We start from the raw sequence: 16,102 nt of genomic DNA on the forward strand, positions 1-16,102 counted from the left end.
GCTGCGTCTTCTGCGTCGCGTCGATTATGCCGGGTTAATTGGCGTGTCAGCCGAATGAAACAGGCTAGGAATGCGACGCGTGCTTAGAATTATCCCGGTTCGTAATACAGTTTTAATGGGTATATGGCTTTCGAACAAGAACTCGTGCGCCTCGAGTCGCTGTCTCGGCCTCGTAATTACACTCGTTTCATGGATTAACCTTGTATGTTAGCAGAAGGAGAGCTTCTCCGGTCTTCTTCGTTTTTACCTCCTTTCTTTTTTCCTTTCGTCGTTCGAAAAGTTTCCAGTTTACCCCGACGTAATTAGTTTAATTAAAGCTTCACGCGCTCGAGTACCGTGCCTGTCAGAGTCTAAATGAACACGTCCCCTGAATACGTTTGCCTCGGTGTTAAATTGCCAGATATAACGTACGGAATATACCTTAAGCAGGATCTTAAGGCGACAGGAAGCTAGTGTAACATTGATTGTAACTCGAGATCGGATATCCAGGTTACACACCGTACATATATCCAACAGGAATTAACACGGAACAAGAATACCATGAGAGAAACAGGGGAACTAAGGGCAAGTTAGACGTTGGCTAATGCTATTCCAAGATGCGAAGTTCCCTAGCTTGCCTAGTTCCTCTCTCATTCGCTTGTATTTCGTCGCTCTGTATTGCCTCGGTAACGTGGCTCACAATCTCGAATACTCCTTTCACGCTGACTCTATATCGCCTGTGCGTATCTTTCGTCGATAGAAACTCGATCGTGTGTATATTCAAATGAATTCCATTAGTTTCGATATGGTGCAAATATACCAACATATTGTAGATGATATTTATATAGTGAAAATTTTCGATGGAATTTTGCGTACACAGCAAACATCGGGATTTACACACAGTCTGGACAGAGTTTTCTTTCGCGAATTTCTACTAGTGCTTCGCTAACAATGTTGACGACCCGAGTCTCCAGTATGCCAATATTTGACCAACAACCGTCTATAAAAATCTTCGCAAAAGGAATCAAGGATTTTGTATGAAATAAGTTAGACGAAGCGCGGGCATAGTAACCGAACCTGCGGAGAAACTTGTACGTCGCCTAATGCTATTGTAAGAGGCAAAGTTTACTCGCTTTACCGTCCCTTCTCGTCGTATATCTCCTGTTCCATTCTACTTCCCCCCAGAGTACGGCTTCCCCTGTCCGCAGGACACATGCGGTGTGTTGCTACTTGAAACAGGGGCCATTTCACGGTATCGCGTCACACTCGATAAAACGGATCGCCGCCTGTGTATAAAATACACGGTGAAATGATACGAGCAGATATAAAGCGTCGAAACAAGTTAACTTTGAATCGCTGTGGTGTGGTTGAAATTGCTGATAAACGAGCCACAGGTCAAACTGCTCGACTCTACTTTCTGTCAGTTTCTCAATTTCATTACATAAGTACACGATTAGCGTTCGAAATCATGAAAGAAAGAAGCAAATTACTTAGTTCCACGTGTTCATTTATTACAGCAGGACGACGTTAAATAACGGCGAGTTGCAAAATAAATTTAGAAAATAGCGTTTACAGCATCATCACTTTCCCCTGCTTTTCAATTTATGAAGTTGATCAAGCAAGTGGGAACTGAAAATGGCTAGATGATAAATGAGGCGAAATACGGGGATGGTCGCGAGACCGATAACTAAATTTAATTAAAAGATAGTTTCAACAATAAATCACATAAAAAAATTACACCTCGTGTGTTTCCTCTATGGTCTTCGTTTATGATCTTTCGAGTATGTTGAACAAAATAAAATCGCACGATCATTTCACGAGAAAGAAAGAAGTACAGGCCATGACGGATACAAAGGTAACCCAGAAGTACATATAGCCAACCATATTTCTTTAACTCTTCTAATTCGCAAACAGATGCAAGAAAAACCGCGGGAGATTTCAGAACCAAGTAATATATTACGTTGAACGATAAATTCTAGAAAGACATTAATTTTCTCCTTTTGTTCGTTTGCTGCAGGCACAACGATCTACCATGGAACATACGCAAGTTCCTGAAGAATCAGTTGAGGGAATTCAGGTTTGATGACCTGAGGGATACCCACCCTTGGTCGCGGAGCGCCTGGAGCCACACGGATCTCAGAAGATTGAAGGAGGGTATGGTTGCAGCGCAGGTGAGCACAATAATAACCGCAATAACGTGAGCTCCCGTGAAAAGGCATTAATCCAGAGGTACGTGGCAGAGATGTTTCACGAATCGTGAAAGCGGACGATATATATTTCGACGGTGTCCGTAGACAATGTCCAATTACTCGCAGTACACCATATCGCTACATCTGTCTGGTTCTGGCGCGCGAGACACGTTTAGCTGGAAATATTCTGGAGAAAAGGGCACCCTCGTGAGAGAGTCGATGCGCCAGCCATTTGAAACATTTTTCCTAAAAGTGACCTTCCCCTCTTTCTGCCGCCAGGCTACGATTTATAGTTCGATAAAAATTACGGCCAACCTTTTCGTTTTTTCTCAGATCGGTAGAATCGTACGGGTGTGAATTAATCGAGCAACAACGTACATTCGAATTGACAGGCGATAAAATCTCTCGTACCGTTTTAAAGGCTGATAATTGAAAATGTTTCACAACTTCGACACCAGAGACTGTCGCGTGTTATTAAGACTTTGTTGCTTGTATCGACCAGTGCTACGTATATTTTTACATTTAAACGTAACTTTTCAAATACCCTGTATAAACCGACTTCGTAATTAGCCGAATCGAGCACGCGATTTGTCAGTTGAGAAAATTAGAGTGGCGCGTGAACGACGAAAGGGGAAGGATATCGCGTGTCGTCTTGACTCGTTCGTCTCCACGGATCGCAGTTCGAAAAATCGCATTCCCTTCGATGTTTAAAATCCCTGCAATTACGATGGAACGAAACGAACCGCAAACGCGCGAATCGCGTGTCTTGGTCGGAAGCTCTTTGCTTTACAGTGTTTCAATTACAGCACCTTCTTTCCGTTCCACGTAGCCCGATACAGACCGACCAGGATTAATTAAGAGAGACGTAAAACCCTTATCTGTACTGATGGCGCCATTACTCGACGCTATCGCGATTATCCCGCGCAACGAGACACAGGATCGCGGGAAAAATTTCGTTCGCGGAATTCGTTCTATCAGTGCGACGAACCGACATGTAACGAGCCGACCAGACCGCCAACAACTTTCATAATTAATTTCTCGCAATTCCGCGAGATTACGCGCTGTCGAAAATTTAGCGTGGTCTATGAAGTCGAGCTGTGCTCGTTCGTCCCGATATCCTTTCGATTAATCTCCAACCACCGTTCCGTGTTACACGGTATCCTGTCTCTTTCTTATGGCTTACTCGCGTCCAGGGCGTAAGAATGGTCGAATGGATCGACCAACTTGTGCAACAATTGCACAGGATCTCTCGATGTTTCTAATCGATCGACATTCACAGCTCGTTAAATAGAACGGTCGCGTGGATAAGAAACTACGTCGTAAGCATAATCGATCGGATAAATGAAAAAAGCCGCGTAAAAGCTCTCAGTGTTTCTCAACAAGATTCGTGGCTAGTGTAAAAGAACTTGTCGATGATTAAAAATCCAGAGTATAAGAACGATGAATGGAATGGATTCAGTTCCGAAAGAATTACCTAGGAACTAAATCGATGTGTTTGATCGGCCAACATTGACGGCTAACATGACGGAATCGGTGATTCAATAAAAAAAGCTTGAGCCAAAAAGTTCACGTAGAAAGTAAACGAGAGAAAGATATATTCTGAAACTAACAAAGAAAAACCTCCAACACGGCTTAGCAATCGAATAAATCTATTCTTGTTGGGTCAGCTCTTGGTCCATTTCGAGATGGACGATCGAAACTCTTGGTGTTTCAGGAAAATGTGAGAATAACGGAGGGATCGAACGAGGAAACTCGGGCTGAGACTCGACCCGGGATACGAAGGGATAAGATTATTTCGTGAAAATAGAAAATCGCCTTCGCTGAAACTCTTTTGTGCCTTTTACTCTCGATGATGACATTACGTTAAACGATGGTGGAAGAAGATTGCGGTGGTAACAGAAAATTGTGATTGTTACAGCTTTCTCGCGAGACGAAAGAGGATCGAAACGAACAACGTTCCAACTATAAGATCGCGTAAATCCAGCGATAAGCGATTCCTTATTCGACCAGGAACCATCTAAAGTATAGAGAACTTTAATCCGACAATTTTGCACCGAAACTCGACCAAACTCATTATCAGGATTAACATTTCCCGTGATCACAATTTATCTTATCCTGTTCCTTCTCGAACACAGAGAACACCTACTTTAAGCCCACTTTGGACTTGATATCGATTTTCGATTTCGAATCTTCGGCTACAACCGCGAGAAAGAAAAGTTAGTTAATAGCAACGAATCGTTTAAACTATTTATAACTTATTTTATAAATGTATGGCGCACGTCTCTACATTGAGTCGAGACACCGTAACGATTATTGGTTGTTACAATTTCTGGATTCGCTGTAGTTAGAATTAGCGACTGCAGGAGAGGATTTCTCAAATGAAATTTTTATTATCTGTGTCGTCGATAGCTCGATTCGTCGCTCCGTCTAACGATTATTGAGAGTTATATATAAAGTTTCGAAGAACCAGACATTTAAAAGAAATTCAGCTACCCGAACAAGGGATATCAAATGAAGGAATAAACGAAGAACCTAAATAATATTAATTTTTACGTAGCAAATATTTCAATGAAAGAATAAATGAGACGTCTAAAAATTTGTGAATATTCTTACGCGCTGAACGTGTATAATCAAGAACGAGACAGCTCTTAACGAGAGAATTTTAGTCATGTCGTTTTCCAACAACATGAAAGGCGCGTTCGCCGCGAAAGGACTTTACGCGTAAGGCACAGAAATAATTTTTACTTCATAAACCTTCGGAAAACAACTGTGACGGTTTAAAGAGCTGTACCAACATCTTTCCTTCGGCTATGCACGGCGTTTCTGTCCATTCAAAGGAACAGACTCGAAATAAGCACGCGCCTAAGTAACATTACGCGAACAAAAGTAGATTATAATTTCCAGTTGACGTGCATAAAAGCAGACGACGAGCAGTTGCCTCCGCGACACGCCCTTTCTTCACCAACGAATCGCACGGACGTTGCGTAATGAAACCTGCTACCTGTGAAATTACTTTCGCGATGAAACTCGCGGACTATCGCCTGGGTACGTGTAGCCTTTCGTCGTGTATTCTCTTTCTCTCTCATTCATAAATATTAGGATATCTACGCAACGAAACATAACAGTTTAAATTATCGATCGATCGAAATTTTGTATTCGTTGTATTTATAATACAAATTATAATATATTATGAACGTTATACGAAACATTTTGAGATTTCATTAGCGCTGTTATAAAATTCGATGATTATACACACCGGAAAAGCTTGAAACCAATCTGAAAATCTATGTGGAAATTATAGGATATTTAATACGCGTATATATTTCGCAGAAATCACGAACATTTTTAAACAGACAATTGTCCATTACATTGCTAATATAGTTTAAGATTTAATATCGCTAATATTGCTTAAGATGGTCAAAATTGATTAATTACCATATAGATGAGAAAATGTTGAATTCTATTATAAAATTAATAAAGTTATCACTAGAATATTGAACGTATGAATTTTTTCTAGGCAGTCTGAAAAAAGAGATAATAATTCTTAAACGTTTTATAATGTTAAAATAATAATTTCACAATGATTTTACTTAAGCTTTCGTAGGTATCTTAGTACTTATGAATGGAAGTGTACGTATTAGCCGCAACACGATCCGACCTCTACCAGTCTAGACGGAAATATATACATATATATTTTTAACACGGTCTCGACGCCTCCGGGCCGAGGCTGTTTCACGGGTGGCGCATGAATGCCGAATTTGATGGTGCTCGCCCTATACAGAGCCGCTGTTTCATTCAGACGTAAGTCCTGGTTCGCCGTTGAATAACCGATATGACCCGACGAAACCGCTGTTGGCCGCGCCAACTATAAATGTGCCTGAAAATACGAATCTGTCCTGAATAGAAAATATTTCAAGTTGCGAATATTTTAACCCATTGGCTGTATGCAACGCGTAAAAGCGCGCAACGTGAGATGCCTATTCATTTCCCCGCATGATTGACACGTTTCGTTACCGATCGTTCTTTCGTCAAAGGATTAAACTTTCGTTGCGAACGAAACCATTTCGATTACAATGACGAGCGATGAAGGGCTGGTGACTGTTTCGAATATTGAAAAGAAAATGGAAACCGGCATTGAATAAATGTTACGAAACGCGAAGTGTTATTTACAAAGCATGGACGTCTGTGTGAACTTTTTTACGTGCTTTCTATTATGCCCCTCGATCTGTTCTACCTACCGAATATCGTTATCGCGAATACGCTGCAGCGAATACAGTGGCGTGAGAATATTTTCTTAAACAACTGTGCACCTTGCCTGCAAACCGAAATTACCAAGCATAAATATCCGCGGCCTACCGATATGCATACGATATAGAAGTTGGATAGAAGCGTTCTTGGGAAAAGTTGGGTCATAAAGGTGAGAAACATAGGTTTGGTGGCAGCGCTTTCCTTGCATCGCCAGCGAACTCGGTAGTTCCGCTTTATCCAACGGGGTTTAACTTTAAGACGTCAGAAATGGAATTCCATTCGAGGGAACATCTGTGCTTTCCGTCTGCGCGCAAGTGGTAGCGAATACGTATAGGTGTAGCTCGCGGTCCAAGCGGCGGGAAAAGAAACGAGAGAACTAGCGACTGTCCCTAAGAATATTCGCCCGTAGGATACCTTTGAAAATACCTTGGCTCTGGTTACTCGTTAGTAAAATACCGTCTGCCGTTGATCCCATCTGTTAGAAGCTCATCTAGACGCGATTACGGTAAGCGTGGCGTAAGAGTCACGGCCTGTGATAAAGAGGAACAGCAGGGGTGGCGGAGTCCGAAAAGTCGTGCTTGTGAAAGCGGATGTTGAACTAAGCCTACGCCCGAATAGACCACTTCGTTACTTTCCCCTATACCTAATGCCAACGTGTCGCATAACACGGTAAGGGGGAAAATTTAAATAAGCTTCTTAGGCACATGCGCGAACACACGTAGCAACGTGGCGTGCGCGGTTCAATTTAATTAATACCGTAATTAAAAGGGCATATTAATTGCGCGAATAGCATGGAAACGAGTTAGTTATGAATTGCTACAGCACGAACACCGACGGCGAGCGAGTTGAGACAGTAATGTTCAAAGGGACAAGAAACGTAAAGACTTTGCAACAATTATTCATCGCGAAAGAGAGAGAGAGAGAGAGAGATAACTTGAACGATAAACAGGTTAACATCGATAAATTACGAGAAAACACATTATCGAATTCGTAGTATACTGTTAAGATAGGAATACGCGACAAAACAGTCGCCTAATTTTATGCGTCGTTTCTCAATGTCAACATGTTCCTCAAGGTATTCAGTTTGCTTACGTCGAGACGAAAGGGGTGACTAGCCGGTTATGCTCAGTGAAACGAACGCGTGTGTATGCACGTATGCATAATATACATAGTAGTGGTATACATATATATAGAGGATCTGGCAGGCCAGTCGCGACTCAATCCATCACTGTCTTGGTTAATTCAGACGAAGAGAGAAGGCATCCGCCACGGTAAGGTTACGAACCATTGATCGCCTTACCGTCCCTTAGTGGACTCCGAACATCGTACTTCCTCTTCCATGACAACTCACGTTTAACTGGAAATACCGTAACGATGTGTTATTTATAAACGAAACGAGATCGTTGTGTTCTCATTACGGTTGCTGCTTCATTATGAGAAGTATTAGACGAGTTTGTCAAATTTTATACGCGATGATTAAAACTATCCTCGAAGCAGGATGCAAGTTACAGGACTCGGAACTATAAACGAATGGCCAAATGCAAGCGGTTGTTACGCGTTGTATTCAATCGTCTAGGAATTTTAATGGCGCGAGTCGATTCGCTGCCGTTTTTCATAAAATGTAAACTTCTACGTTCGTAAGAAATTCATTGTACTTTTCCAAGCGATGAAAATGTATTACGGCACAGAGTAAAGTTAAGACTTAATTAATCATGAAATTTAATAATACGCGTAACAACTGAAAATCTGCGTTTACAACGCTATGATTGTGGACAAGCTATAAAATTATTTGTTAGTCTGAACATTATTTGAAGATTAAACATTGAAGGCTATAACGAATTAAGCGTGTTTGGGGATTTTTAAAACTTCGCGTTCTTCTTTCTATTACACACACACACTCTCTCTCTCTCTCTCTCTCTTTCGAGTCGAGAGAGAGAGAGAGAAAGAGACAGAAGTTCTCTGTTATAGGGGTGGACAGGAGTTTGGTCGATCCTATGGAAAATTCCACAGAATTCAAACTGAATATGAAAACCGTTAGCTGCACGGCTATTGTCACAAAACCCCTGAGAAACTTGATGATTTATAACACGTATTTGCTATTACGCGTGAAAAAATGCAAAAAGCTAAAGTACATTTGCAAATCGCACGAATAACCGTTGAAACGCGCAACGCCCGACTGCCGATACCGAAAAGAAGGAAAAACCTAAAATGTCTCTCTGGAAAATGGCAATTTTCCAAACAGTGTCCTAAACCAGTGTAGTCAAAGTGTTCACCTCTGAAAGCCAATTTACATACGAAATTCGCAAAAGTCCGAACACAGTGTGTCCCGTGTAACGAGCCCCGGAAGCTTTCTGACAAAAAACCATACGAGGCCAAGGGAAGTCAATGAAAATGCAGCCGCTTAATGCATCGAATATCTAGAACACGGTACAAGCATTTTCGATTGCACCCGAGAGACAGCTATCCCCGAGCAATCGCGATTCCTAACGGCTGCATTCCAAAAGTGAATTTCGGTCGATTCGAAATAACTCGAGTGTGTTCCATTCAAAACGTTCTACCTTCGGGGAATTGAATAACCCGACCGATAGGAACGGTAGCAAGAAGAATGCGTGTATCGAACGGAAAAATCGAGATACCGACGTCTACCGCTGCGTTCTATTCCGGTATAATTCGTTCGCGATAGAGCGAACAAAAATGTGAATCACGCGAGAACATTGGAAAAGAAAGAACACATAGCCGACGCACGAGAGAGAGTCGCGTGGGCCGTTTGAAGGCCGCTGTTAACCCTCGCGAGGGAGTGCCTCGTCGACGAGGTACACCAACACGGCATCAAATTTCATAAAACGGCCACGTCAACGGTCGTGTGTAAGCACGTCTTTAAAGTGGGACAACACGGCGCGATTACATCGTCGACGGGGGTGAATATTTTTACAAACGTCTGACCTAAAACCCGACCGTGACTACTGCTCGATTTTGCGCGAAGGGGTAACAGCTGGAAGAAAGAAAGAGATAGAGAATAGAGAGGACAGGAGAAAAAAGATGAAAACATCTTACCCGTACACGGACACGGTTTTATAAAACGTCTGACCTAAAATTCGAGGCGAACTGGATGCTAACGAGACGTGCCAACTCTAGAAAAATGTTTCTGCAAACAGTTGGTGCGTTTAATCGTCGCTCGATCGAGTAAAAAAATTTAATTTATCATCGCGCAATGCGATCAACAGACGACGATCGTCGAAAACGTTGTTATGAAAGTGTCGCGTTGCAAGATGCAATTTCATGGTTTCTATCTTTCTCTCTCTCTCTCTGTCTCTCTCTCTCTCTCTCTCTCTGTCTCTTTCTCTTTAAGATTTTCTCGAACACGCCTAGATAACGAACGACCGTTAATTAAGAATAAATTCTTGCCACGGGTGAAGTTGTCGGGTAACAGGTCTGGTCAGGAAAATAGTAGAAGGAAATGATTGCATTAACTGGAAATCAAAAGTTCCGGAGGCACGGTCGTTTACGGGGCGACTTTCGAGCACGATCCACGACTGAAGGTACTTCGCCAGAGATTAAATCATTGCCGTGTCGCAATTAGCTCCCGCGAGTAAATGCATTCAGGCGGTTTAAGTCGTGGCGACGCGACGCAAAGCAAACGGTAACCGTAAAAATCCTGGAAAGGTAATGAAGTCGCAGAAACGAAAGAGGGGAAAAGACGTGTCGGGAGTCACACGTTGATACCGCCGCTGCTTGATGAGGAAGAGAAAGAGACGGTAGTGTTGAATAAAAGGAGGAGGAAAAACAACGGGTGAAGCCATTTCGCGCCACCCGCTGATTTATGACAGCTCCACGACAACGTCACGCTCGGAACGTACATTTCATCTGGTGCTGTTAAAAACAAAACTTTTCTACCATCCACTGTACGGAATATTTTAAATACGAATACAACAATGCCATGGAATCGGATACGCAAAGAATTCTATCGTGTTGTTTGATATGTTCGTGCCGATTTTTGTGGTACGCTAGGTTCCACTAACCAACCTATGATCTATAGCGAAATATACTGCATGGGAATAACTATATTTAAAATGGAATAACCAAAATAAAATAAGTTTGCATAACGATACTCGGATCTCAACGAAAGTCTAGATTGGTCCAGAGTCAGATCAAGAGTCTAGATTGATTTTACCAAAACCATCTACGTGTTTTGAGTATATTAGGATATTTTAAATAAATTGATCTGTGCGAATTTCGTAGCCAAGATATTCGAGATAACAGATACATACAAGATTACTCGACTTTGTACCATTTCGAGATTTCGAGATTTTAAACTTATTGAGATACGTGTAATTTTGTGTGCTACACTAGATTAGCCGCGTAGTAGTGACACACATATATGAGTATGAGTGTGTGGGAGTATGTGCGTGCACAGCGTCTCGTAAAAGAGAGAAGAATGCAACTGTTCCGTTGATAGTATGGAAAGAAAGATGGTGAGACAAAGAGAGTACAAATGCGTATCGACGAATATCTTGTAAATCACGCATCAAATAAGTCTGAAACTATTTTGATATCAATTCTAAGTGTAATTTAAGTGTTCCTATACATTTATTTCGGCGATAAAGATACACAATTCTCAACAAAACTAGCACGTGAATCCTTGTAAGAGAGTCTTAAATTTGGAATATCTCGAGGAATTGAAAGACCTTATTCCAAAAAATCGTCGTTCTCGCGACGGTAATGATATGGAACAGCGTGATTCCGTTTGACGCATAGCAACCTCGGAACGATGTATAAAAGGAGTTTTTATGCGAGCTCACGTTCACCCCCATAACCCCTTATCAGACCGAATGAAATATCACGGGTCGTGTTTAATCCTCGGGATCTGATACATCGGTTTAATTTACTCCAAGTAGAATATATTCTTAACCGGTGTATACATTGCGAGCAAGGAGGATAAATACTCTCTTTATTTATGGCCCCCGATATCCCAGTATTTAAAATTCAAAGCGGCATCCTGCCGGGGTCATGGTTTCGTAATACCCTTTTAATTATTTCTAAAGTTCTATCTGATAGCGAATTGAAATGAGAAATTACCATTCACGCCGATTTATTATCACTACACGCACCGAATCGTGCTATCGTCGAGATTCCGTGTTAGAAGTGCTATATAGCGTTTGAAACTATCGTTAATTGAATATTTATGGCCAGATGAACGATATAAGTATCGTTTGGGCCAGAATTTATTTAAAATTCCAATTTATTACAATCAAAAACTTTGACTTTTATTTTACCTGGCTTATAGCAAGATAGAGTTGTTTGGGTCATCTAAGCTTCAACATCTTAAAATTCAGTCTTAACCAATGGAACGAACAAGAAAATGATTTTTTCAAGAAAAACGTGTACGATTTCCATTTATTTTCAAACAAATACTCACGGAGATACTCTGTTGTTCTTGTTACAGTTTTGGTCAGCTTACGTGCCATGTTCCTCTCAGCACCTCGACTCGGTCCAACTGGCACTCGAGCAGATCGACCTGATTCGTCGGCTGGTCAACAAGCATCCTGAAAGCATGGTCCTCGTTACCACGGCGGAAGGTGAGGCATTTCGCTTGCAATTCTATGCCTTTGTAACTCCAACCATGGTCATGCATCAACGTAGAATGTCGATTCCACCGGCATGTTTACGCGGCAATCGTTTTAATGCGAGGAAAAAGGGAGAGGTAGATCAAGAGAGAAGTTGATCGACGAACTAAAATCGTGGCCGTGTCGTGTTTCGACGTGGCTGATGACGATCGCGTAGTCAAAGGATCGCTGACAAAATGAGAAACGCGCAAAGTATCGAGTTAAACATTACGCGATCCGCGAAGATAAATTTTCAATCGCGCGGCCGTTCGTTTGGCGACAAGCCAAACCTATTCGACTTTTTTCCCCCCGGACGAATCGTTATCGATTCGCGTATCGTTCGTCAAAGAATTTTCACGACGAACACGCGACCTATTTTCTATTTCTTCTTTTTGTTCGACTTGCTGCAACAAAAGAAACGAGCCACCACCGTGACGATTATCGCTACATCGCGGGTAAACCAACATCGACAAACGACCGTGTATCGATCGCACAACGTATTTGTTTGTTCCCTAAACAAGTTTTGTATGCGTACAACCACTCATTAAGCTCTCTTCAGGCTATTAGATAACTGGTTCAAAGCTACCATTAAATCGTCAACCAAAGTAGATGGTGCAGCTGTGGGTCGAACAATACGCGAAACGTTCCGCTGCTGTTACTGCGAGAATTCGCGGTATCACTCTTTAATACAATCGCCGAACTACTTCGTAAGTTAAACACGAAATTATTAATTGCCAATCAGCTCTAATATAATGTAAACACGGGGCACCGCGTACTTACATCTTTCAACGTATCTCTAGCTCCTACTCAAGCAAGCTTAAGTCTTCCGTGAACTTCTCGCGAAACTGGTCGAATTATACGATATACATAATATATTATGTAGTTAGTCAGCCATGAAGTCAACGTTCTCGAGAAGGAAAGCCCATCGTATTCGAAAATCGTCGATCTCCAGAACCCTGCTGGAAAGACCTCTAAAGCTTCACGAGCGAGGAATATGAAATCGAGCTTCGAGGTCGACGAACGTCGAGAATTACCATCCTCTATTTGTTCCGAGAATGGGCCGCTCGACGTTACACACCGCTAGAATTTCTGGCGTGCCGCCAATGTCAGAGGGTGGCTGGCAGAAAAGAATTTACCCGACTTCTCCCTTAAGAAAATCGTCGCGGAATGAATCTTCCGTGGCAGTCGTGTCTCTTCTCCCATTTTAATTAATTCCTCGTCGCGTCCTACGATCAAGCAGTTCGCGAAATGCCGTCCGTGTAACAAATGGACTCGCTTCAAAGAGGAGTTACTTCTCTCGTTCGAACGTGCCCCGGAAAACAATCTATTCGTGCCTCTGTCGGTCGTTGGCGAGAATTTACGCACGTACGATATGAAATGTTCGATCGAGGTCGACGAACGTCCGAAGTCGGCCGTCTTATGTTTGCTTCCGGTTGGCCATTCAACGTCGCGCGCTCTCAGATTCCCTGGAAGAGAGCCAACCGTCCAAGAGGAAACACGGGAGAATCCCTGCTCGTCTACCGACGTAGTGGAAAAGTCGGGCCAGCACTCCCCATTATTATCGTCACCGTGAATACACTTTCGAGAATTTAGGATGCATCTTAAGTTGCGAAAGATGAGGCGTTCCTTCAAGAACGGACCATCGTTGCTCTCGGTGTAACGATCAACTTCCGAGCTACGAGCCACGAGTAACCTATTTCGCGGTGATTTGTCCGTGACGGCGAGGTACAGCGAAATTCCATTGATCTTCTTCCATGGAGAAATTATTGAGACGAACGAGAATAGTTCGGTGGGCGTCAATCGGGATTCAAGCTGCGCGCCTTTGATACGAGCTTCAATTTCAAGCTCGTTCTCTGCCTCGAACGACGCAAGTAGCTGGTAAATCGAACAGAAACGAGAAAAATGGAACAAGCACGACTGCTAGGCGACACGACGAGGCAGTGACATTGACGAAAGTGAGAAGAAGAGAGTAAATAGTGACACACGAAAGGGGACACATTGTGTGCTCAACGTTTGATCATCTAAACTCGATACTTGCTTTATTCGCGGAGGGTAGAACAAGGTCGGAAAAGGGAGCGCGAAGAAGGGAGAGGAAACTCGTTACGCAACGGATGCGGGGAATAATTTTCAAAGAGAAGGAAAGAGGATTTTGATCGATCGATGCATATCAATATCTTTGACGATACGATCTCCGCTCTATAAGATTACGATTACCCTATAACACGCAGGATTATCTTCGTCCTCGATTTTACGCGTTCCCATATAATAATTTGCTCCTGCGTGGTGATACGCGCGTGAGAACATAACGCGGATCTGATGAGAAAACGTCGGACAGCGGAAGAAGATTCAGCCAGTAGTAAATTTCAGTTGGAATGGAAAAATGTCAAGCCATACCGACCGTTCTACCGCGTTCGATAAGCCGAACCACGGCGACTGCATGTCGGCATGCACATGCATATGTAAATAGACATGCGATACGTAGCTGTCTATATATACATAAATATATATACTTCACTCGGACGTATAAAGGAACGATTGTTCAAAATTTGCAAGCTGCTTTTTGCTTCTGCAAAAACACGTCCCGTGTTTCCTGACTGATTTATACGACGTACAACATCGACAGAATTTCAACTACCGTCAATACCGATCGTTAAACACGAAACACGAGATAGACCTTTCTCTTTAAATTACGATAAATAAAAGGTCGAAATTGCATAATAATATATTTGCGGTATGCTTATATGAATAAAAATACACATAATGTATTTATAAAAGACGCCCACTGTTTAATCGACCAGTCGCGGAGAAACGCGATCGCGAGGTTCACGTCAACGAGAGTCGTAAATTCCCGTTACGATTAGAATAATCGATCGAACAGATCGATCCCCTATTTCGGTTAGGATAATAGAGGTGGTTGAATGAGTATAACACTGAGTGTAACAGGTTATAATATTATATATTTCCAACAACTTTATATAAAAGCTAGTTACACTGGTGCGTATGTATAAGTTAAGTAGGTGACTGATCTAAAGGTGGAAACCCGGTGAAGAAACGTTAACTGTTCGAAAGATGGAGAATCAGTGAAGCTCAGTGACGATGCTGTGGCAGAGGAAAGCTAGGGATGGGTGTGTCTAGCGCACGGGACCATCGGATTTGTTGATGACAATTTTGGCTAGAAGAGTAAGGGCAACAGACATTGCTTCTGATTGGATAATAAGAAGGTTGGTGGGCTAGGAAGACTCTTAGCCGCCCCCGAGAGAAAGAGCTAGCGGGAGATACCGAACGTGAGAAAACCCAACTTTCCCGTATCTTCCCTTAGTAGACAATAAATATAAGGAACACTTGAAATAAAAGATACTTGTTTGGTCTGAAGGACCTTAACTATGAAAATGCCAAGATTTGTGGTGAGTCCTGAAGGCCATTGAGGGTACGCAGCAAGGATGTGTAGACATCTGACTGCCACCTTGCACGTGGCGTGGGGCCTGGTTTTTGCACAGAGTCACCGGACGTAACACTCGCGTCTGAATGCTTTTTTCAACTTCTCTGTATGCAGACATAATATATTGTACTACCAAAGTTCAACGTGAAATCGACGCAACTGCGAAAAACGATTGTACGCAGCGAATCTTAAACAAGACAATGTGTCGCTGTATCTACGACTTATTGGATACGATTGGATGGAACGATATCTGGAAGATCGCATAATTCTAAGAAACAATGGACGACGAGGCAAGTGTGTGTTTATCTGAACCGGTCGTTGCCTCGGAAACTTTCGACGTAAAGCGTACTATCACGCTCGGGACAATAGTTCAAAATGTGCCGGCAGTTCGACGTGGAGAATTTACGAGCGACGAAGACGAACTTGCCGTTCCCGTTTATAATTCTCGCGCGATCGAATCGAATAACCCGTTTCGAAGCCCTTTAAGAGATCGTAAAGCTCTCGAACGCGGAAACGTTTACACCTACGAAGGCGAACTAAGGAATTTATAAACCGATTAGTTGAACGAGATATAAAGCAAAACCACTTTGGCGGCGTGATATACCGCGAGGAGGGAAAATACGTCAAAAATGCGGGAAATGCGA

The 16,102-nt window shown here is 42.5% G+C and overlaps 1 protein-coding gene across 4 annotated transcripts in view; it reads left to right on the forward strand.

Moving 5' to 3' along the window:
* The window catches only part of LOC117206557 (dipeptidase 1), a 76,543-nt gene that overhangs the window by 20,775 nt on the left and 39,666 nt on the right, over positions 1-16,102 (forward strand). For all 4 annotated transcript variants that reach the window (XM_033446019.1, XM_033446021.1, XM_033446020.1 and 1 more), the window contains exons 3-4: positions 1,997-2,150; positions 11,860-11,992. In XM_033446019.1, the coding sequence (XP_033301910.1) occupies positions 1,997-2,150; positions 11,860-11,992 (287 nt within the window). The remainder of the gene's footprint in view (positions 1-1,996; positions 2,151-11,859; positions 11,993-16,102) is intronic.

This window comes from Bombus bifarius, unplaced genomic scaffold, assembly GCF_011952205.1.
Source record: "Bombus bifarius isolate JDL3187 unplaced genomic scaffold, Bbif_JDL3187 scf7180000008008, whole genome shotgun sequence".
Lineage (NCBI taxonomy): Eukaryota > Metazoa > Arthropoda > Insecta > Hymenoptera > Apidae > Bombus > Bombus bifarius.